This window comes from Heliangelus exortis, chromosome 1 (assembly GCF_036169615.1).
Source record: "Heliangelus exortis chromosome 1, bHelExo1.hap1, whole genome shotgun sequence".
In the NCBI taxonomy this organism is placed as follows: domain Eukaryota; kingdom Metazoa; phylum Chordata; class Aves; order Apodiformes; family Trochilidae; genus Heliangelus; species Heliangelus exortis.
Window position 1 is genome coordinate 182,334,030 of NC_092422.1, and position 25,204 is coordinate 182,359,233.

At 36.3% G+C, this 25,204-nt stretch overlaps 1 protein-coding gene across 13 annotated transcripts in view; it reads right to left on the reverse strand.

Moving 5' to 3' along the window:
- The window catches only part of CPNE8 (copine 8), an 86,004-nt gene that overhangs the window by 22,908 nt on the left and 37,892 nt on the right, over window positions 1-25,204 (reverse strand). For 11 of the 13 annotated variants that reach the window (XR_011723959.1, XR_011723958.1, XM_071733867.1 and 8 more), the window contains 7 exons: window positions 21,039-21,102; window positions 19,416-19,519; window positions 17,541-17,645; window positions 14,010-14,051; window positions 13,037-13,112; window positions 7,487-7,540; window positions 4,941-5,002 (listed from right to left, as the gene is read on the reverse strand). Coding sequence is in view for 10 of the 13 variants with exons in the window: in XM_071733867.1 (XP_071589968.1) it covers window positions 4,941-5,002; window positions 7,487-7,540; window positions 13,037-13,112; window positions 14,010-14,051; window positions 17,541-17,645; window positions 19,416-19,519; window positions 21,039-21,102 (507 nt within the window). In the remaining 3 variants the exon portion in view is untranslated. The other 2 variants (XR_011723960.1, XM_071733877.1) reach the window with 2 other exon arrangements.

Below are 25,204 nucleotides of genomic sequence, written 5' to 3' on the forward strand. Positions count from 1 at the left end.
GCGGTAGTGGATCAAGGGTTGGACTTGATGATCTCTCAGGTCCCTTCCAACCCAGCCAATTCTATGATTCTATGACAGTAAGAAGATGTTTCCTCTTATCTTCCACTTAGGTGGGACAGAAGAGATGACGTACAATTTTGGAGCTGCAAAAGGATTCAGAACCCGAATTTTACTGATTTACAAATGCCTAGAGTAACTTGCTAGCTCACTCCATATTCTAGGATGTCAAATGGGCTAGAAACTTCTGCACAGAACAATCTTTTCTGTCCTCTAAGGCTTGCAGTTTTTTGGCTCCTGGCCTCCTCTCCAGACAAAGCCAGAGCAGATTATAATTATTCGACAGTCATTCCTTTAAACCAGGATAATTTCAGCATTCCTCTTCAAGGCTGTATCCCTTACATTCCTGAGCTTACTCATATATTTGGAGCTGTTCTGATAGAAGCACACTATTAATTTTAGAGGGGCAGGAGAAATCCAATTTTGAAATATACACACAATTTTAGCACAATGTATTTCTTTCATATGTAGGAAGGTCTGTGTGAAAAAATGTGTGATTAAGCATCAAGAGTTAAGGAAAAGTCAGCTACTAAGATGGCACCTTTTGGTATAATATTCAGATGTGAAAGAGACATCCACCTATTTCCTGCCAGATTGGTATATAAGCTAGTTTTATGTAGCAAAATGAAATTTATAGACAAACTTCTATTTTATTCTTCAAAGTTCTTCAAAAAAGAGGAGTCATATTGAGGATACTTATAATGGAATATCCCAATTAAACAGATGTTTCAAGACATAAGTGAAATAAATACTGTAATCCAAATTTTTCACAGTTGAAGCCGTCAAGACTGCCATTAAATCAGTATTAGTTCTCGACAGCTCTAATTAATTACAATGAAAGTTCTGAACATGAAGTATTTCATAAGTATCCATTTATAGAAGAGACAAAATTGTGCCTATTGCAGAATTGGTGTTGTCTTCCCCCTGCCTAACTCCATGGAAGAAAAACAGAGAACTAAAAAACCAACTCTGGATGACGTACTGGATGGGAAAGCAGATTAATGACATAATCTTCTCTTCCCCTTTTCTTAAAAATCTATCAACTGGACTGCAAGGGATATGAAGTAGTATTACAGGAGACGAAGGAAGAGAGAAACCAAGAAGATGACACTCGGTCTTCTGGTCGTGTTTACAAAGAACAAAAGTATTTAGGTTGTAGAAAAAATGGTAACATTTTATGCAAGTACTTCAGTTTTCACTGGTGTGTACAGAGAAGTAACTAAAAAAGATTCTATACAAAATAACTACACGGCAAATATTACTGCTCATACTTTTAAGCAGAGAGCATTAAACTGAGTTATAATAATTTTTATATAGAAGAGAGGAAGAAAACTTATGTGATAATTATTAATATCTCAAGTCTTCTCTGACTTGCAGTTGCAGAGATATATAGAAAATACTAGTAACAAAAATTATTTGTATTAAAAATGTCTATTTGTCTATAGAATGTAGATAATTGTTTAAGTTGTAACATCTCAGTGAGAAATGTGATAAATAACAAAGATTTTATATGCACCCACTACACTCTTTTCTTTCCAAATTTAGATATAAAATTTCATTTCTCAGCTCCTTATTTGTACTCTTGTAGAGATGAATTTTGAATGAATGGGAACTAAGATGGTTGTGGCAAATATGTACAACACACTTCAAAGAACAAACAGTTACACTAGAGGTAAAACTGTTTCTTCATGCATCTGTGTTCACATACACTCCATGCTACTCAAACTTTTGGTAAATATGGATGGATGGCCACTTTCTACTTTAGTTAAAAGTCCACATGAATGTTACTGAGAAAGGCAACAGCAGTTCTAATAAAAGTGACTAATTTCTCTCAGACTCCAAGATTTTCTACTGAAAACAGGACATTTACACAAATCAGAAGGGCATCACAAGAGACTGATCATGACTATTCAGAGAAATCACATCCAGAATCTTGATGCTCCAAATACTCTTCTGCTATCTCAAGAAGCTGTCTTATCTTTTACAGTGATTCAAAGCAGGCAAAAGCCATGCTGATCATTGTAAATGGGTTATAAAATACAGAAAGAACTGGTTTCCTAACCATGGCAATTTAGGTGCTTCATGAACTGTCTGTCAAGCAAATGTGCTGACTGAATTCTTCATAGCATATACAGTTAACATACTCTTCAGATGTTAACAGATTCAGTAGTGCCTTGCCTGACCTATATTAGTAAGTTTTACCTTTGCTAAACTGTACAGGGTTTCAAATTCAGTCAACAAAAGAATTAAATTTTCTCTGAGGAAAAACTATAGGCTCCAGAGTCCAAACATAGACAAGAAGTATTCCAGCAGAAATGTTTCCAGTTAACTGAACTGGAGGAAAGGATATTCTAGGAGAGTTTGATGGCTTGAAGTCCAGAAGCATCCTGAAACAATATGCAGCAGTCCTGAGTATACTATAAAACCTTTTTAATGGCCCTAAACAGACTCAGCCTTCCACCACATACCCAACCATCAGGAGCCCCATTTCAGCTCAGCCTTCAGTCCCTGCCTAAGCTACAGTCGGAGTATGGGTCTCCAGCTCAGCCAAGCCCATGCCTGCCCATGGATTCCATTAATCCAGATCCTGACCCATGGATTGACTTCCTGGCTTGACCTCCCTGACCTGTCCATCACTGGCAATCTGACCACTTCCTTGCCTGGCAATCACTGGACCTGATCCTGACTCAGATCTCTCGTTTGCTTTTCCACCCTGACCATAATCTGCCTCATGAACATGAACTCTGCTCATGATCAGCGCTTAATTGAGTCTGGCCACCACCTCTGAGCCTGTCCTGCTTGTTTTGCCCATGTACTGTATGACTGGGCCCTGGCTGGTGAGACCCTGCCCTGGTGGTCATGCTATCCATCTCCAGGCCCAGCTCCTGTCCCATTCTGGGAAAGCAGCCTCTGCTTCCTAGAATCATAAAATCATAGAATTGGCTGGGTTGGAAGGGACCTCAGAGATCATCAAGTCCAACCCTTGATCCACTATCGCTGCAGTTACCAGACCATGGCACTGAGTGCCACATCCAGTCTCTTTTTAAATATCTCCAGGGATAGAGAATCCACCACTTCCCGGGGCAGCCCATCCCAATGCTTGATCACCCTCTCAGTAAAGAAATTCTTTCTAATGTCCAACCTAAACCTCCCCTGGCACAACTTGAGACCGTGCCCTCATGTCTTGCTGAGAGTTGCCTGGGAAAAGAGACCAACCCCCACCTGGCTACAACCTCCTTTCAGGGAGTTGTAGAGAGTGATGAGGTCTCCCCTGAGCCTCTTCTTCTCCAGCCTGAACAGCCCCAGCTCCCTCAGCCTCTCCTCATAGAATCTGTGCTCGAGTCCCTTCACCAGCCTGGTTGCCCTCCTTTGGACAAAGGAGGCAAGAGAGTTGCCCTCCTTCCTGACACAGAGTCCCTCACAGCGCATCACTGCTTTGCCTCAGTGATACACAACTCGCTCTGAAGGTCACCTATAACCCATAACATATGTGAATACCAAGCAAAACTGTAATATCAAACAATGAAATATAATGTTGCAGGGGCTCGGCATCCTATATCCAAATAAGAAAGTCTGTTCAGCCATCAAAGGGCAAGAAAATAAGCAAGTTAAATAGCAAATATATCAAAAGATACTGAGTAAGAATTTTAAAGAGAATACATCTACATCCATGTAAAAAACCTTAAGCATTCTCATTTTTAAGTACTACATGTAAAATATTCTTGTCAGGTTTAATCTTTATGAGCCAAAAGAGACAACAGTGCTTTGAGATATGTAACAAGTGAAACAAGTTTTCTATTAGTGAAAACTTTTATTTTCTTGAATGGTGATCAAACAGAAGTCAAGTTGGATTTTCTGACTTTAGACCTGAACTTTTTCGCAGAACTAAAATATCAAAAAGGCTGTTAGTCCTTGAGAGAAAAAAATACACCCTGCAGCAGGCCAGGGGTTAGGGTTGACACTTTGGAGCACATCTTAACATTTACCTACAGGTTATCCGTTCAGTATGGAGTGCAACCTCAGGTTGGAGTTTTTCAAAATTTTGAATGCAGTGCAGTTGAGATATATTAACTGACAGCTTCTCTGTAGCCAACACTTATAATTGTTGGTGCTACTTTGACTTCATGAACTTCAGCCATGAATATGTTAGGAATAAACTTTAAGCACATTCTCATCTGTAGGTTTACCACTGTTGGGAACAAAGGCAAAGCCCTATATTGATACTTCCAAAACAAAAATCTATATTAGAAACCTAGGAATGTGTAACATTATTTCCATTTATTTAAAAGAATTGTTTTCTGGCACGAAGGTTAAGAGCCAGGAATTTCTGAGATTTGATCCCACTTCCAGGCATGTTCTATAGGTAAACCATTTAATGCTTTTGTCTCTACTTCCCTTTTGGGAAAATGATAATAAATGAGAAATTCAATGTGTTTTTACATAATTAGTATTTTACATATAATTTTATATGATTAATATTGAAAAAATGCCTTTGAAGGGGAAAAGCTCTAAATAAATGCCAGTATTAAAATACCCAAAGGTCAGTGTAATCAGAAGAAATAAACCAGCATTTTACTAATTGAAGCAGTCTGTAGATAATTCCCTTTCAGTTAATTCAATTTTCACTGACTAATCAGAGGCCATTACATTTGGTGTTTTAGTACCAATACCACTCCCAACATTATAAGGGAAGTTCCATAACTTAACTTACATCAGTAACTATCTGCAGCTTTTCTGTAGGAAAGTACAGCCTCTACAACGAGGAAAAATGCATCTCTTCATAGATACTACTTAGATTCATCATGTCCAAATTACATATACAAATTATTATCAAATTACAATGAGACTATCAAAACAAGAAAGGTTTGTTGCCAATCACATACCCTCCTTTAATATAGTCAAGGAATGAAACTTCTGTTTCAATTAGGAAGGAAAGCAATGTTACCTGAAAGTAAATAAAAGACAGAAAGACATTATTGTCATTTCCCAGTTGAACAAATAGAGACATAAGCACAGTGGTTTTGGACCTCTATCTCTATTTGGATGTAATTTCCTAGATTATTAGGAAAAAAAAAAGAATATTAAAAAAAAGAAAGCATTTCTTTGCTTTTTTATAAAAAAAACCCCAAACACATGTCTACATGTAAATATTAGAGGCAAGAAAATAATGTATCTATGAGTACTTCAACGCTGTGTTAAGAACCCAACCCACACCAAAAGTGGTAGTGAGTTGTGTAAGTCAAGTATGCAAACAGCTAGGAACTTTTACATATATATGAAATATATTTAAAAAAAATGTAAAGTGGAATATATAAAAAAGCAAAGATAAGAAATTTCTTCAGATTCAGCTTTTATCATTCAGAAATTAGACAGGTCCAAAACCTAAACAGTGGTCTAAAGGTGTTACTGGCACTTCTGGCACTTGAGTCACATAAATATGAATCAAGTGGAAAAGATCCAGTATTCAAGATCTTCTTATAACGCGCAAAGTTTACAAAGCAAAGAATCAAATAGAAATTATTTCATTTTATTTACAAAGTGATACAAAACTCTCAAAATATAAATGTATCAGGCAATCATTGAAAACTGCTTAAGTAACTGCTCAAACCAAATTCACTGATAATGCTACAAAGAATAAAAAAGGGACTGGATGGAAGTTTGATTTGCCTTCAATTGTAGCAAAATATGAAAATATTCCTATGTTGCAATCTTGAACTCAGAATGAGATTATAGGTAGTAATTCTGGCTTCTATCCCAGTTCCTTTGTCACAGCTTCTTTGTGATTTTTTTTGACTTGTAAATTTTTAAAACAACGAATTTTCCTTATAGCTGGGAAGAGAAGAGCATTACAAAGTTCTACCCAACTATCAGTAGCACAGTCATGCACAGAAGACTGATATTTCTATGTATTTTTCCCCTGAATACAATCATTTTAATGATTCATCTGTTATTACAGCTGTTCATCTTTTCCCTAATTACTTTAAGCAAATATTTTCAGCGAATCTTATTTAAAGAGGTAAAAACCAGGAATGGACAAGACTCTTCCAAAGTGGCTAAGGTGTTTACTACCAATGTTCCAAGTTTTATACAGTTAATTTCAAATTTCACTACATTTCTTTGTTTGAAACTATTAATGTATCCTGAAACACTTCTGCTTAGTACACAGCTTTTCTGTGTGAATTTAAAATACCCCTTTAAGTAATAATGAATTGAGATGGCCACTGTATGTACATAATCCTTAAAGGCAGCAGTGGGATAGCAATGATCTATATCCCCTTTCATCCAAAGTTTTCCAGAAGCCAACTTCCTACTAGTGAGTAGGATGATCTTAGTGCTTGGTTTAGAAACCTAGAAATCTGTTGGATAAGGAATCTTGGGTGAATGATACGGAGAAGGCAAAAAAAACTGCAGGCACACAGGAAAGCAACAATGTGGAGAAGCATAAGGGAAGCCCGAAGGACCAAGAGAAGGGTGTGAAGGGCAAATGAGGGCAGCAAACAGGACCTGATAAAGAAATTATTGAAGCAGCAGCAGAGAATTCTAACAGGGAAGGAAAGAGGAAAGCAAATTGCCAACAACCGTTTTTGGAAATTTCCATGTAAATACTGAAACACAGGATAAGAAGACACAGCTGATTTTCTCTGTCCAAACATGACAGAAATCTTAGCTTTCAAATGCAGACAGACACATGTGAAGATGGTAACATATTTTAAACCAAAATGAACAGGAAAACTGAACATGTAAGTGCATTTTTTTCTTTTCTGTACCCTAAGCCAGATTTCATATCTACAATTTTGAGTACTTGTAGTATTGATTTAAAATAATCACTTTTCATAAGTCTCTGAATCACTAATTTAATGTATCTGAACTTTTTTTGACATGTTAAATTGTTGTAAAAGGAGTATGTTAGCAAAAAAAAAATTATCTAATAAATCAGATCTTTAATGGCAAATTTTCATGGACAAGCTGTTTCTGGCCCATTTTTTACAATTTAAAGCAGAACTACAAGATAAGTGTTTATTCTTATAGCCATGAACAGACCTACACAAGAATGTGAGGATGACAAATTATTTCTTCAAGGCTACAGGTCATAGTGAAAGCAGCCCTACTGACGTCAGAGGACCTGTTCATGTGGAGAAAAGCCACATGCTGGATGTGTTTTTAAAAAATAGAATTTGACTCAGATTTTACTATAGCTCATTTTGGAAGTCATCAGCAACTTCACAGCATGCTTTGAAGCAGCTTTTATTAGACACTTTTATTAGACACAAATTTAAAAAAAAAATCTGAAAATACATGCTTCATAACAGTAAATGGTTTAATGTTGTGGCCTTTACAGAAGGTTATATTCTAATTCTGTTAAATTACAAGTCAATTACACTCTGTTTCAAAAGAAGAGCATCCAGTAATATAAAACATATTTACTTACTGTTCCAGAATTAACATACTTTTTCTTTTTTCCTTTTTTCTTTGGATTTATTACCTAGAAACACAGATACATATATTAAAGTGGTATGATTTATGATTTAACAAAGATAAGTTTTAAGTTACTCCCAATGCAGAAAGTGTTCTACTTTCAATGGATTCTACATTTATTCAGCATACTGTCTACTTAAGCACCTCACAACTGGGATATATAGGGATATATATATATATATATATATATATGCATATTTGAAAACTGGTCAATCTATCTCCATGGTATCTCCTAGGTAAGGCAGTGCTGTTAATTGCATTTGACAAACAATAGACTGGGGCAACAGAGGTGAGAGTGTTTATTTTATCTGTGTGCTCAGTAAACACTCCTTTGAATTTTCAAAAGAGCCTGCATTTTTCTGCATTCCCAAGTACAGTGTTTGAGTGTACCATGTCACAGCTTCTCCATTTTACAATGCAAATCTTCACATTACAGTTAATTTGTTTCCATCTCCTCAGTAGTATCTGAGAAACGTGAGTGGTACTAATACTAGTTTCTGTGTTTGGTGCAAAGACAGGATCTGACTGAACAGAAGAGCAAATGGAGGGATAGATCATCCTGTCCCAGAACGGAAACTCATAAGTAATTTAATGAAAATGAAAATTGTTTTCCTTTTGAATAACTAACCATTCAAAGGCAAGTCTCAGTTTCATTAAATACAGAAACTACAGAAAGCTACTCCTGCTTTTTTCAAAATTGCATGTGGAATTGGAAGCACAGCATTATTGTGTTAATTAGGTCAGTCAAATACCTCCCATATAACTAGCAAACTCAAATCCCTGTGGCTTACTGCCAAGTTTTACTGTAAACTACTCACAGATATTCTGTGAGTTACAAGGGCTTAAAACATTCTCAAATTAAATCTTAGCTGCTTCACTGCTATAAAATATTTAAACTATTTTGCCTGGGAAATGGGAAAAATAGTAACACGTGTCCTCCAAAAATTTTCTCACACCTCCACCCCATGATGAAATTACATTTAAAGATCATATTCTTTTCACACTACAGAAAGGCTGTGAAACGTAAGGCAGAAAGAGAGAACTACCATTTGAAGTCTTCCCAAACAGGGTAAATGAGAGTGAATTTTTGCTCCCCAGTTTGCCACACAGTTACCAGGTAAGTATTCTTCAAAGCTCTTTCTGCCTTAAACAGACACAAGCCCTTAAATACCTGAAAAAATCCACATAACTCCTGTCCCTCCTTTAACGGTGTCTCACTTGGTGAGGAAAGGATTAAATCTGTGCAATGGTGATTTATACACAATGTAATCATTCCTGTTGAACCAGAACCTTAGACAGAAAGTGACTCCTGCTGACAATTGCCCGGAAGATGAAAACAAAGGTAACAGACTGCCTGCTTGCCCTGTGGCCCTTCATTCGCAGCCCTTCAGAATCCAGTGGTCAGGCCTGAGTTAGCAGCATATTTTTTGCCAGCAGTCAAAATGCCAAAAAGGAGATTCATCTAAATCTTCTGCTTCAGGTAACCTGACAATTGGTTTATTAGGAATTGCTAGGGAATGCACTACAGATTGCAGTGAAATTGCTCTCTGCAGCTACCTTAAAGGAGGTGATAGTGAGACAGGCTCTGGCCTCTTCTCTCTGGTGACCAGTGATAGGACAAGAGGAAATGGGTTAAAGCTCTACCAGGGGAGGTTCAGGTTATATACTAGGAAAAACTTCTTCACAGAAAGAGTGCTGAGGCATTAGAACAGGCTGCCCAGGGAGCTGGTGTGGGCACCATCCCTGGAGGTATTTAAAAGATGGGTAGTTAAAGAGCTACAATGAATGGTTTAGGGGTATAGGTTCGGGGGTTATAGGTATAGAATGGACAGATGGACTCAGTGGTCTTAGAGGTCTTTTCCAACCTTGATGATTCTGTGAAATATCATGGGAAACCAGGCATCAAGTATGATCTAAATCACAGTTTGTCTTTCTCCTATAGTTCAAGGTACTATAATTATGTTACTATTCCTGTTTGTTTGGTGTTCCTCCCAAATTTCAGATATCTTTATAAATAAAACAACATTTTTTTAGCCTCTGAAATTCTTATACACCTGCAGCAACCCAGGAAGCTACAGGAACTTTTACCTATTAAAAAACCCAAGTCAATTGAAACAAGCTTCTTATAGCAATTTTTCTAATCTGGAAATACGGGACACCCACTCAAGCACAAATTTTTCCATCTGCCTTAGATAAATTTTTAAATGCAAAACAATTTAAAAAAAGAAATTGCCCAGTCTATTTCTGATATTGCACAAACTGATCAAGTAGGGGCAGTAGTCAAGTACAGAGGATTGCCACATGAAGAGGCAAGCTTGGGATGCTCAGGAAACATATACTATTGCTGGGAATAAGATACTGACTCTGTATTTAAGAAACTGCAAAATTACTCAAGATGTTATGAAAGAATATTCCTGGTAAGTTAGGAGTAATATAACAGTGCCAGTGATACAACTGAAGAGGATGTTTTCAGTGCACACAGTAATCTGTGCTGTGACATATTCATAGGAAACTGCTGGAAATTACAGTAATTCTGGGTCTGATCTTGGATCTAATTAGGAAAAAGAACCATGGCTTTCAGTTACCTTTGTCCTGCTTTGCATAGCAGCACCTTTAATAATTTTTCAAATAAAAGTGCAGCATCTAAGTGGAGCACTCTCCTTTCCTACCTCACATTAGTGCTTACCTAAATGATCATATTTGTGATCATCTACATTAGGAATATGAATTTTTACAAAATATTGGAGTTTAATGGCAATGGTCTTGGATATACCACTAGGATATCTTAAGGAAAAACAAAGATCTGCACACATACAGGAAATAAACAGGCTATAGCCACATAAGCTTTTCTTCTCTTTATTAGCAAGAGTATCTTTCCTGAGGAAGAAAAAACACATTTCAGTTCTGAGAGACATTGAGCATAAGAACTGCACGAGGCTGCAACTCACAGTGCAAATACAGAAGCTGACCTAAATCCTTTGAAAAGCATCCCTAAACCCTGTAGGAAAGTCAGAGATATTTGAGGGACAGAAGAAGTCTTGAAATGAAACTGTCTACCGAGATAACCATGATTAATTAGCTGGATTTGTCTTACATCTGAATCAGCCTTGGGAGAAGCAAGACTGAAAGAAGTTCCAACCACGGGATTAAGATTACACAGATAGGATCTCACGGACAGGCTGGGCAGGTGTTTCACCAATCTGGACACGTATGAAAATGTAAGTGAAGGAATAGGCTCTCATAGCAGAATGGACAAAAAGGAAATAGAACCACAGTCCTCAAAACTGTCACGGAACCATCCCAGGAACACTACAGCCCATATGATTTGTTAAGTCACCAGGTAGTACCACATAGCAGAACTCTGTATTACCTGCAGTATAATTTGAAGGCCAACTAGCTGCTGGCTGGAAAGAAGTTGCTCAGACAAACAGGACTACATTAAAGAGAGATTTGGTGGAAGAAGTTACTGGTATTTTTTTCATATGACACATATGACCATTGTTCACGCTGGGGAGTCTTAGATATTACCCCCCACTAAGGAACATGGGGAGGGATAAGATCAAAATCTTGACTTCTGGTAACAACGCAGATCAAGTCTAGAGTCACTAAATAAAAACCAAGAAAAATACCACACACAATGTCCCATGTAGAGGCTGAAAAGGAGCTCCAGAATACAGGAAGGAAGAAATACTTTCAGGGGCTTCAAAAGCAAGAGGGAAAAGAAAAATGCCTTCTTTTTATTTCAGTTCCTATATTTGGTCTGACTGATAGGAGACAAGTGTTGAAGCCACTGACGCAGTAAGACCCATTTTATGCTACCAGAATTTCTAAAGAGCACAAGGACTCTGCACAATGACATTCTGCAAACAGAGGGCTGCTTTTAACCACAGTAATCCTGCTGGTAATCAGACCTAGGAATGGTCTGTGGTGTGTCAACCTATTGTGCTGTGATGACAGCAATCTATTGCATGTGGATAGGAGTCAAAGTCTAACTAAAAAAATCAAGGCTCCAGGAACCAAGGCAAAACGAAGGCCATTTCTAGTAGGATGCCCAGTCACCTTTTCCTCAGGCACTTTGACAAATACTCTGTTTTCCCTGGCACATGTTCCTTATCCAACTGATACAAACATCTTTTAAGTTGATTAGAGAGAAGACTATAGCCTCTTCAAGTGAAAGAAAGGGTAACAAAACTGTTTTTAATACTATTTATGAATTCTGAAAGGGACAAAGGATCTCATATTTTATATTCAGTTTAATTTATAAAGGATCTTCAAAGAGTTATCAGGCAAATATAATGTATGGAAATTTTAAAAATGCACACTAAAAATATCTACTATAACATACAGTTCTTTAGGTTCATGACTCCCTGATCTGAATCACTGAATATGAGCTTCACACTTGGACTCTTCTAAGGCTCCTCTATGCTCAGTATATAAATACCTTAGGTCAATAAATACAGCACAGACTGTACCTTGCTTAAACAGTAGTTTTCTTGTGTTGTATGTTTATTTGCACAAACTCACTGATTGCTTCTAAGAATAGATGGCTGCATATTTTGAAGGTTCAGTAAAGTTTTACCTTGGAAAAAAAAAAATTTTACCTTTCCACAAATCCCAGTAATCTCAGATTAAAAGCATTCTACTTTCAATGGATTCTTAAACTAGGGATTTATTAGATCTGAAAAAAAACCCTGAAAACAAAACAAACAAACAAAAAAAAACCAACCCAAAACCAAACAAGCCTGCACAATTTTGCCCACAGGGCCCTCAGGAGAAGAAAAATAAGAGAAAAATACTAAGAGGGAATGTGGACATAGTCTGCATTCAAGTTACAATACACAGTAAAGTCTTATCACAGTTAGAAGTCATCTAACAGTATAAAACTCTATGATTGAATTGACAACTGCCTGTCAATCCCAGTAGCTGGCATATATACATGAATCCTAAACTGGAAATGAAATGCAGATTTTTAAGCAAAGATGGTAGATGACCACATAAAAAACCTTACCAATAAGTAAGCTATTCTCTCTGCCACTTGTAAACCCTGAATCAACACTCCAAAGATTCCAAAGTCTGCACTTAAGATCAATGGCATGCGACTGCATCTGATGCAGGAATCACCAGATATGCTTTGGATAGGAGAATATAGCACACAACACATGTAAAATTTGGCAAAAGGAGAAATGAATGACAAATTCATATACAAATGGGAGTAACTCAGTATTTGCTCCAAGTTACACTGAACAACCCAGCCTGAGGGGCTCTTTTTCCCCTATCACATACCGGTGTGCACACAGACATGCACACAATACCTTCTTGTCTTTTAATCTTTTTATCAAGCAACACTTTAAGATTCTCTGCTCCTCTTTATAAAAGGGGAAATATGAAATAATTCTAAAGTTTGATTCTGACAAGAACTGTGCAGATCTTACCCATTTGCCATGAGAACATTGAAAGTGTTCTCATGTATTTTCTGAAAGTGAGTAAATAGTACCATATTTACCTCATAAACATTGAACTGAGATTGGCCTCTTGACAACTCTCTGTAACTTGTTGTGAATTCTCCGATGAAATCATGGCTGTATTAAAAGAAAAGTTTTTGAATCAAATGCACAGCATTTTGCAAATTAAACATCTGTTTATGGACAAGAGAAGCACGGCCTGGATGAATTGATAAACAATGGCAAAATCCATAATTTGCTTGAGAATCTTTATTTTGTGGTTTTTGTGTATATCTATTGCATGTTCATGCAATCACTAACAAAAATCAAGAGGTTTAAAGTATTAGCTTAAATCTTTCTGATGGCTTTTGTGTAACTTAGCTGCACAACTGGGACCAGGTTGTAAACTAGTGATTTTATACCAATATAAGCTTACAGAATCTGAAAAGCAAAAGTGGGCTATCAAAGACTATCACCATTTTTTCACTGGATGACCACTGGCACCACAGTCTCTGAACTGTGTGCAAGACCATGTGAGGGAAAGGGACATATTAAGAGTGTGAAAAGAGTAACTTAAACCAGAAAAGACCAGCCCTATAAATTTGTGTACTGGGACACTGAATGGTACTTTTATGGGTAAGATCCAAAGCTTATTTCAGCTCATACGTTTTCCCATCTGGGAGGAGAAAAGCAATCCACTGAGGCTACTCAGCTCATAGCATTAGACACCACTGGAAAGTGGATTTTAACCTAACACTAAAGCAATGGTTATTAAGCTTCTCCTTTCTAAGTTCTGTCCCTGCTCCATATATGTATATACACACATCTTGTTTGAAATGGGCTAATACATTACTACAACTGCAAAACAAACCAGAGCTGTAACACAGCAAAACTTTTTTCCAGTACCTGTACCTCTAAATATTGATAAAGACCACTTTCTAGTCCTGTTCTAGCCACTCTATATTTATACATTTTAAAACATGTATAGATATGCATGGATAACCCTAAAGTTTAATAATAGAATGAATGTCTTACCTTCCATCTCTATCCCAATCATACACCTCTACTTTAATGGTCCTAAAAAAAAAAAATCAAAAAACCCAACCTATTAAAATGTACCAGGACTGCCTTTAATACTTGCATTTTAAAAGAATATGGGTGCATCAATTGTGCCAAATCCAGGAAGCAGAATTTTCCAGTAATTTCTCATGGCACAGAAAATATCAAGTAACTCAGGTTACCCAATATATCTTCATATATTAATAATAAAATACAGCAGTAGCTAAGGAAACAATTAAAACACACTGGAAGTTTAACTGATACATTTTTACTTGCTGACACTCTGAATTTTTTGATATTTTTTAATAAAGGATTGTTTAAACCTTAAAACATTATAAAAGTTTTAAAGAACATTAATAAACTGAAACTTACTGTGGAGTTTTCTTTGGAATATGCTATTATCTGGAAAAAGGATACCTACTGTGGGATAATAACAGCTTACAGGAAAAAAATTATATATCCATATTTGAGAAGAAGTGTGCAGAGGTTGAAAGGGCTCTTGTAAAACAGAATTATTAAACAGCAAAGTACAGATTAAAAGCAATGTTCACAATCCAAAAAACACATTTTAAACAGTAAGGAATTCTAGTTCATACATTTTTTTTTTTTAAATGAAAATAACTACTCCAGAATATAGTAAAACTTCAAACTGACAGACAGCATTAGTCTCCTCTAAGCATTGTGCAGAGGTGAAAAATGAAAACTGAGATTCACTCAAGATTTTGTGAAGGCCTCCCTGTGACTGTGGCTGAAAGAAATTTGTAGCTCTTTAAAAGAGTGCACTTCTCTTCAGCTCACTCCATCTCTTATTTAGGAGGTGTCTGCTTGCCTATCTGACCAAAGAGGACAGAAAAGTGCTTCCAGACTGAAACCAAGCAAGCAGACTGTGGGCAATGGGGCTGGGGGGGGTGAACAAGATAGAGGCAGACCCTGAGTACCAGTTTTTCCCAAATTGTCTGATTGCTCTGGACACTGTGGGAATACTCACTCTTCCCTTAGCGAATCAGGAGCTGGTGGGTAAACTGGGAAAAAACCAGAAGTTTGCCAACACACAAGTACTCAGTGCAAACACTTTTTCAATAGGAGAACTAATTAGAATTTTTTTTTTCACCTAAATCATAATTGAAAATCAAACTAGTAGATTATTCTACACACAAAATAATACATGGATCTAAAATATTTTTTCACAAAATACAACTGTGACTCATTGGCAAATCTTCAAAGAATCACTCCATGAACAACAAGTATATAATGGTTTCCTACAGTTTCACCAGCATCCCTCTGATGAATGTGCAACTGGATACTGTGTGAATCCTGATACTAAGACAGGGTATCAAAACAGTTTAACTAAAAGCATGATCCAATAAGCAAGCTCATGTTTCTCCTATGCATAGGAAAGTTATAACTCTTATGAAGAAAGCTCAGAGAGTGGGGATTAATCAGCCTAAAGAAGAGAAGGTTCTGGGGAGACCTTACTGTGGCCTTTCAATATGTAAAGGAGGCTTAGAAGAAAGATGGGGCCAGACTTTCTGAGTAGGGCACGTAGTGACAGGACAAGGGGAAATTATTTTAAACTGAAAGAGTTTAGACTGACCATAAGGAAGAAGTTTTTCATAATGAAGGTAGTGAGACACTGGGACAAGTTGCCTGGGAAAATTGTGGATGCCTCATCCCAGGAAGTGTTCTAAGTCCAGAATGGACTTGGCTTTGAGCTTTGGCTGGTCTAATGAAAGATGTCCCTGCCCATGGCAGGGGTACTGGATTAGATGATCCTTAAAGGTCCTTTCCAATGCAAACTATTTTATGACTACAAGCATATGCAAAAGCTGCAAATGAAAGATGAAAGTGGAGATGAACTGTTTCCTTATGAGTAAAGTGAATCTCTGAGGACAGGTCTAACTATTCTTTCTTCAGGAATGACTGGGAAAATAGACAAAATGTAATAAAAAAAATATTCCCACAGGAAGGATCAATCTCATTTTACATTCTTAATAGATGAGTGGATTTCTTAAAATGGCAACACTATAGAGTATATCATCAACATCATTAATGAAATGGGAAATATGTATCAGGATGGAGATAGTATCTAGTTTTATTTATGTCCTTTTATTACAGAAAGTATACATAAGTAAATCCAATGATCAGCACTAATGATTCTTATCTGGACTAAATGAACTGAACATGGGACAGAAAAATAACACCTCCAGTCTGCCTATATTTGAAGAAATGACTTATTTTTATTCTTTAGAACAGCTTCACATGAGGTGAAGTCATCTGGTCTGTGGTATTAATAAAGAAAACAGGAATCTAAGCAATTACTTTATAATTTGCTGGCACTGAAGCTGCTCTCCCCTTTTTTCCCTATGAGATAAAAGTTGCTTACATGCTGAATAATTTTCTTCACAGGGAAAGCACTCTTTGTGGATAAGGTTGATCAACAATTGATATGTACACTAACAAATTCATTTCCAGATGCTTTTCACAATTTTTTATGATATTCCAAAACAGGCAAAAGAGTTGCTTTGTCTCTATTTCTCTTCGCAACTCACATTTAATGGTTTTAAATAATTCAGATTATGAATGACACATTTTTATTCTAAGCTTCATATATTTTCTTCATGATTTTAAACTAAATATCACATCATACACTGCTAAAAGTATTATGGCGAACTTCTAAGTCTACACTTCTCAGTCTTACTAAAATAAACCCAGTACTCCAGCTTTCAGGTAGAAGAAATAGAGTAAGTAGCAGACATTTAACTGGGCACTAAATGGTAACGCCCATAACTAAATGCATTTCAAAAATATGAATGACAACAACATAACAAGAAGTCATCAACAGGAAGTTAAACATTTTTGATTTTATTAATGTTAACATCTTGATTTTTTTAAGTAGTCTAAAAATGTGCATAGTTCCTTAATTTAACTGATTTGCTTGATATTATTGGTAAAACATTGTTTTAAAAAATGGTTTAATCACCAACTTTTTCAAATATAGGTCCTTTTCCATGGGATCACTCAAAACTTCAAATCTGATTGTTATTATTATTATTACTTTTTGTGTTTCTCATCTATTTACCTATGTATTTTAAAGGCTTTCATTTATAAGCATACTCTGACATTACAGTGTCACCCAAAGAGGACAGATCATCATTGCTTTTCATTAACACATTATGAAAAAATACTTGTATGCACTAGAAACAGTGGCCATTCTTCAAATTACTCTCTTTTTTACTGTTTCTTAATCACACCATAGAGAAAAAAGAATTTTTTTTCCAGAGATCACCACTAACATTTTGTACAGATATAGCATGTAGGCTTTATTTTTTCTAAAATCTTTAATGTGATGAATGGTTTTGAACACATATTATCCTTTCAAAATGCTGACTAAATAACCTGTGTAACAGCAGGAAGTGAAGCATGCAGAAAAACTCATATGTAGAAGATTACATGAGTTAGGGAGGAAAAAAAGCTGTATGTATTAAGAAAGCACAACCCTTAGCTTACCGGTCATAGTCTCCGTTGCACAGTGCTCTGACAGAAATCTTGAATGCCTGCCACACTGGATTTAATGTATTTTTTACAACTTCTGTTTTGTGGCAGATTGTAAAACTGTAATCAAAAAGAAACATCCTTTATTTATTTAGTTTCTTTTTTGTGTGTCATAAAACATGGAATCAAAATGTATTCACTGATGCAGGATCAATATAAAATTTCAGATTAAAAAAAAAAATTCAGTGAAATCAGAGAGGAGAGAGAACAGAAGAGAACAGAACTCTTTGAAAGAAACCACAGGGTGGTAAAAAAGTCTCATCCTATAACTTCGACAAGAATTACAATTATTCAGTGAGGTATTTCAGGCAAAAGCAGTCTTCATCCCATGTCTTTAAACGGGCTTTGCACAGCCAGGAATCACTCACAGATCCAGAAGGAAAGCAGTCTGGTAAGGATTTGACTCTTAATTAGTGAGTAAGAAACTGAGCCAAGAGAGAAAGGGCTTTCTCATACTTGTTCCTTCTTTTATATCTATGATTTTTTAACCAGGGCTGTCTCAGGTAAAACATTTAATCCTCTGTGAGATCCCAATTTCATCTCCTCTCAGGTGAAATACAGTAAGTTGTTTTAATGCATTCTGCTTTCTCTAAATTACGCAAGATTAAAATACTACTTTTGAATCTGCATCTTTTGAATCACCTTGGGAATGAATTTTTCAAAAAAAAAAATAGGCGGCAAGGTCAGTGGTGAAATCACTACGGAAATTCTACGTACAGATGTAACTAAAGTTGTCCTTTAAGGGAATATCTTCTTTATGTTCCAAAGGTCTGTGTTTTTATCGTGGCTATGATTGAGAAGGCATGCCTGAAGCTAAGAGACAGAGAAGGGAGCATGCCCACGGGTGCAGAAGTAATGCCCCAGCCTCCTGTTGGATTCAGGAGACCAATGAAGAATCAGTGGCTCACAGCTCGCCTCTTGAAGGAAGCAGAGAAGCATGGCAGGAGAAACTGCATATACCAGCACTCTCATTAATGCCCAGAGAAATTCCACTAATGATCTTAATGTCACTCACAAAGCAGCTGGGACTCCTCCAGGCTTGCAATTTTAAATATTCCGCATTGATTCAGGAAGCAGTTCCTATAATCTGCCTCCAAGAGCAAAAAAGCAGGGAACAGACAGCCCTATACCCACCCATATACAGGTTTATGTTAATATTTATTCCTGTTAAGCTACTGAAACAAGTAATATTATACATATCTGGTGTTTGTTTTCATACAATGTTATAAGCCATGACTATCAGTTTCCAAGAAAATGTGACCTGCCAATAGATGCTCACATAAGCACTATCTTGACCAGAAGTTAGAATGTCAAGTCTCAGCAATAGAACAGGAGAGATTAACAAATTAGAGCATGAATGCAGCAAACAATCAAAATTCTATTTAAGGTATTTTTGAATTCTCTTTACTAGAATTCAGCCAAAAAGAGGAAAAATATTTCCAAATTTGCAGTATAAAATGTTCTTACCTGAAATAATTTCTAAGCATTAGCGTATCCTGCAGGTACAATTTTCCTTGAGAATTCTATTTAATTGAAAGGCATACTACATCTTAGCAAAAGTAACACTATTTAACTGTTTTTATTACCATTGATTTTCAAAGTGTTCTACGTTTATAATACATTAAACTCTTAAAACCCTGGGTTTATTTGTCACAATAGTTTTATTCCTGTACTGTGTAACATGACATACTTAAATTCAACATGAATTATAAAAGAGACAGAGATTAACCTGACAAGTATATAAATATATAAAACGAAAACTGTATTTATCATCTGTAAATAACAAAGTTTCCTGCTGTTTAGCAGCAGAAATGCTTAAGAGGCATTTACCTGCCATCTTCATTGCTTCGGTGAAATACAAGGAAAGGATCAGATTTCCCAAAGAAGTCCTTTTTGTCTAGTTTGTTGGCACAAAATTGCATTAAAACTGAATCCTGAAATGAGTAATACAGAAAAATTGCATACAACATATGGTTTACTACACTAAAATAGGAAAACAAAGCAATTATCTAATAACCATACAAATATCACACAAAATAAATTAGGGTCTCTGCCTTCTAGGTGGCCTCTAAATATCTGTATTCCTGCAATGTCCATACAGTGCAATTTGAACTGCTGGAACCAGGAATTCCTTCACAGGGCAGGTGGCAGAGGAAGGGTAAATTTATATGCTAAATGATGTAGGTTTTTTCCAATAATTTCTGACATCCAGAGTTGCATTCTGGGAAAGGCAGATGCACAGGTAAGGAACAGACATTAGAATTTTCCAAACTCCAGTGAGACAGAACAAAGCCTCATTCCCTCAGTGACTTAAACGTGTAGTTGTCTGCTCCTGCTGTCTGTAAAGCAAGTGGCTTAGCAACTTGCTAGTAAGAATCTAGCCTCTTCCAGAATGTGAGCCTTGAAGATAAAATACACCCATTCTGATGACAAATAAAGAGAAAAGTTTCTTTGCTTGGGGCAGGAAAACTGGTAAGTCACACATCACTTCTCTGGGCAGACTCAAGAGTGCAAAACTAAACCTGCAGACTCTGGGCAGAGCCTGCTGGAAGCAGGTTCCATAAGCAGGTCTACAGGTCTAACAGCAGTGACAGGAAGATCAGGGAAAATGTGGGCTCACTCCTGAGCAGGACAAGGGGCTGAGTGACAAAGGACATGGAGAAGTCCATGTTTCTCATAGCCTCCTATGCCTTGGTCAAATAACACTTCAAGAATCTCGAGCACCTGAGATAGTCTGGAACACGGATGAGTTGCCTTGTCCCCTAATCCCAGGAGAATGAGGAGCAGTGACACTTGGAGAAAGTCATGACCACACCATGCTTCTCCCCTTAAACAGCCACTGATGCCCAGCCCTCCCCGTTGCCCACCCCCACCCAATATTCTTCTGTTTTCTATTAAAGAGTAATCTGTCATTAACAGCCATCAGTTTCTTTCAAGAAAAAAAGTTAAACTCTTCTTTTATGGCAATTCTGTAAAATACCTTACTAGCTTTTCCCAATAGACATTCATTTCACGTTTTAAAACTGCTATGACTCACTATTAACATAAAAACTTATGAGGTTAAAAATCCTTTTATTTGATGTTCATGTAATGTCAATATTCCATAATGGAATATTCCATGTTCCGTAACGTCAATATTCTGCATTTCCATGGTAGAAAAAAATTCATATTTCTTAAAAATTGGACACTGAGATTGAAATTTGATAAATTACTTGGTGAAATAAAGATTTAGAGATTTAAAACTTATCTAAGAATCCAAAACATAATGCTTCACACTTTTTTTTGCTTCTTCTATATAAAAACTAAGAGTAGCTGAAATGAAAAAGTTATCCTAACTTCTTACATATATCACAAAAAATTTATACAAAGGTATAACCTTTGACAATCTGGGGGAGTGTAAATCACAAAATCATTTAAATTTTATTTTTTAAAAAGCACTTAACACACACTTACTCGGCAACAGCCTAGTTCCTCTGCTGTCACTATGACTGTTCCACATTTCTTCCCAGGAATTCCTCTGGAAGAAAATACAGCCTCAGTTCCTCAATACCATTACTGAAAGTTGCAGCTGACACAGATAAGCATAAGGTAAGAGTTCAAATCACAAAACTGGTGGCGTGCTATACATTTCCCTTTGCTGTCATTTGTCCTGCATAAAAAAGCTGATTTATCCTAAGTGAATTGAAAAATTAGTTGAATATTTATTCTAACAAACAGGAAACAAGTTTCAATTTTAAAGGAAATAGCATACCTGTTTAAATGGCATGAAAGGACAATATCAGAATTCTACTTTCCTCCTTTCCTTTGAAGTTTCGTTTAAAGATGACTCTGCAATTCACTGATATGTAAAAATCACCCTTTTGTAAATTTTCCATTAAAAAATCCTAAAAAATATTTAAAACTACAAACCATCCTTATTTCACAACATTTATTCTGAGAAGTTTATGAAGACACATAATTTGACCGTCACCTCAGATAAAACATTTGCAAAATTAATTATATATAATTCACTCAACTAGACATTAAAACCATGCTGCTGCAGTATCAGAAATCACAAAACAGATCATTAGCATGAAGAACAATACAGGCACAGAAAAGCCACATATAATGTGCTAGCACTCAGTGCCAGCAGCCTTAGAGGTGGTGGGGGAAAAGTACAAATATTGAAATTCAACTTTTTGCATGATGCTATGTACAGCATATATATAAACGAGACGTTCTGCAATAACCTAATGTCTTTTAGTGTGTCAATTAGCACACACCTTGGCAATTACTTTTAGAATTCTTTTCAAAGCTAATGCTATTGCTTATGGACATTTTATTTCTAATTTTTTTTGTTTATATCTTTCTTGAAAAGAATGAATTAATTACTTGGATTAAATTACTTTCCAAGAAGACATTAAGGTAAAATCATACTTTAAAACTGAATGTATTTCTTTAGTTTTTCTAAGAGAACTAGAGGGCACTCCTGTTCTTCTGTTCTGATAAAACACGAAATACTTATTGTTGGTTTTATTTTGCTTCTTAGTTTTCTTACAATTTTACAAATTTTTACAACGCTCTACAACTTTAAATAAGTTTAGCAAGACCAATGATAAAGAACTGGTGAGAAAACAGCTCTTAGAAGCAGTTAAAAGTTTAGAAAACCTTAATAAGAGGAGTAAAATACTGCCCAAAATGTATGCAATCTCAATGAAACTCCTATTTTGAAAATTATGTTTAAGTCTGTAAGAAACCCATCAGGGAATGCTGCTCCTATAACACTGCAGTCAATTGCCAGTAATCAGAGACATGAATGATCTCCTGGGCCTCCTCAGTGCAATGTGTTAAGTCTGAATTTCACAAGGAAAATAGGGAATAAGGCAGAGTATTCAAGTTTTGTTCTGAAATTTTAAATGCCCACAATTTTACATGCCCACAAAACCTACAAGACATTTCTATTTAATGTGGTAGGACTATCTATAAAGTACAATACTTAAGACCAAACAGGATAATTAAAAAAAACCAAACAAACCCCCCCCCCCAAAAAAAGCCCCAAAACCTGGTCATTACAAATGTTACACAGCATGATCCCCACAGTTTTATCAGCACCTTCAAATAATATGGTCTAGAAGCATCCACCCTTCAATAGCCCAAGACCAAAAATTACCCACTTTAGATTCTGTAGCAATGGGATATCAAAACTGAAATCTCAGATTTTTAAAAGATGAAAAAAATATGCATTTTTTATTTTGAGCAATACTTCTTGAAGCTTCAAAAACTTCTGATATTTGGTAGTAACAGCAGTAGTAGAAATGACTTAGTTATCAGGGTGATATTGACCTTGCATGGTAAAACGTTTCAAGGAACCAATGATGATCACCCTGGTTTTGACAGGGAAGGCAGAAATAGAAATCTCAGAACTGTAATTAAAAAACTCAGAAGTTCCTGGCACCACAGTTCTGTAGGTTATGGCAACGAAAAGAGAAAGCTCCAATATCAGAATTACCACTACAAGAACCAAAACTCTTCCTAGGGCATACTTGAGACATGGACAGAGAAGTGACAGTACTTTGAAGAAAATACAAAAAAATATTGCCTTTAGTATGGAAATTCAAACAGATTTATCCCATTTCCAAAAGATTATTGTGTCAGATTCACATTGTGACAAATAAACTCAGACCATCTCTTGAAGAGCTGGAGGCCTGAAGTAAACTGTTGAATAGCAAGCCCTATTTCTGCCAAACTGGTCACCAAAGAGTTGCCATTTGGTAGAGAACCTTGTGTCACCCTGCCTGCAATTATAACACCTGGTACTCAACATCTACCTGTCTAAAACTGAGATTTGCACATGAAGACATTTATGCAAAGTCAGGCTTGATTTCATCTAATGAACATGAAGGCCAAGGGATACCTAACCCCTTGAGACAATTGTGTCTGGAACGATCACTCTGAAAAATGAAAGAAACTGCAGAGGCAACCCCTTGAAAAATTTGTGTGGGCATGTTAGAAAAAAAAAAGTATTCTTCTTTATTGAATAAGCATGAGAGGTACACACTGTATAGTCATATCCAAATGCACTTGGGTAAGCTTGGGAGGACATATCACCAAGGTTCTCCAGGACACATGCTTCATAAAAGAAGGATAATGTTATCATGATGCCTGGCAAAGAGGTCAGTTGCTTTATTGAGATTAACACAGATTTTTATCATAGAACAAAAAGTTCTTATTATTCATTAACTAAATACCAAATGACCTCTACAGTTTGTGACACTTAAATACAAACTCTGTATGCTTGTCTTGAGACTACAAGTATGAAAATAATACTCAACATCTGCAGACACTAAGGAATTTTTTCTCTTACCAATTCCCATTAAGAAAAAAAAATCCTTAAATGGAAAGTCAGTACCCTGAGACTGCTCACAGATCAGCCAAATGAAAAGACCTTTCACTAGTAATAATGTCTTATGAGAAATAAGAATATAATTTCAAGCCAGTCTTATCACTGTACCATGATAGATACAAGTTGTGACTCAGGGTAAGGTTCTCTGAGAAGGGGTTACAGGTCAGGGTTTGCAGAGAAATAATGATGTAATCTGTATTGCATAACCACTGCCAGCTCCAACACTCAGTGCTAGTTACCTGACACTGAGAGAAAATGTCAGTCTAACTTTGAATACGATGCAAACTAAATAAAGAGAGGCTTTAAATGTGACAAAGACTTGGGTTTCAGTGGGTTACTGAACACTTGTAGGCACTCTACAATGATCACCTCTTTTTGGATAGTATTTGAGGGAGCAATACTTGATCTGTATTTGTGGGAGAGAATAATTGGACTGTTAGAAGAACTGAACAGAAAATAATCAAGTGAAAGGCCTTCAACAATACCTGCATGTCTCTAAACAAGACACCATCTTGAGGAGTAATTATTGTTTCCATAGAGAACAGATGATTCCATGGTTGAGACACCACTTCTACAGCATCTATCAAAATTTAAAGGACACTCAGAAGATCACTTGGGCTTTAACAATGACTGAAAGGAGAACTCTTCCAGAGTTGGTGAAAAAGTCAGAGAAAGATGACAATTTATCTGGGAATTCAAACATGAGAGGTTGAACAGAGATTCCATTTTTGCAAGCTGAAACTCCAATAAAGGAGAGGATTGAACATTTTTCAGAGCATTCAAAAATTTAGTTTTACACCTGAATTTACAGAACTTAACTCACTGGCAGTCACAACCACAGATAAGAGGATAGGACAAACAGGAAGTCCCAGTTTCAGGGTTCAGATATTTTTGCACCGATTATGTTCATAGCAAGATGACAGGAGAAAACTTTCCCAAGTAGCCCAGCTGGCTCCAGTACAGCCTCATTAGCAGGCAATGGCACTCAGACGTGAATAACTACCATAGAATACTCATTAAGCTTTGCAATGGCTCTGCCTCCTCACTAAAGGGAATCCCTACGGGAAAGCACTTAGTAGATCCTGGAAGTAGCATTACTCAGTTATAAATGTGGCTAGCATCTTCTCTCTAGGAAGACATAACATGTGAATATCATTTTGAATCATGTCTAGGAAGGTCATTCTCTCTTGAGAGAAAAATAAAGCTCTGTCATTTCTGGAAGTAGATACATCTGTAC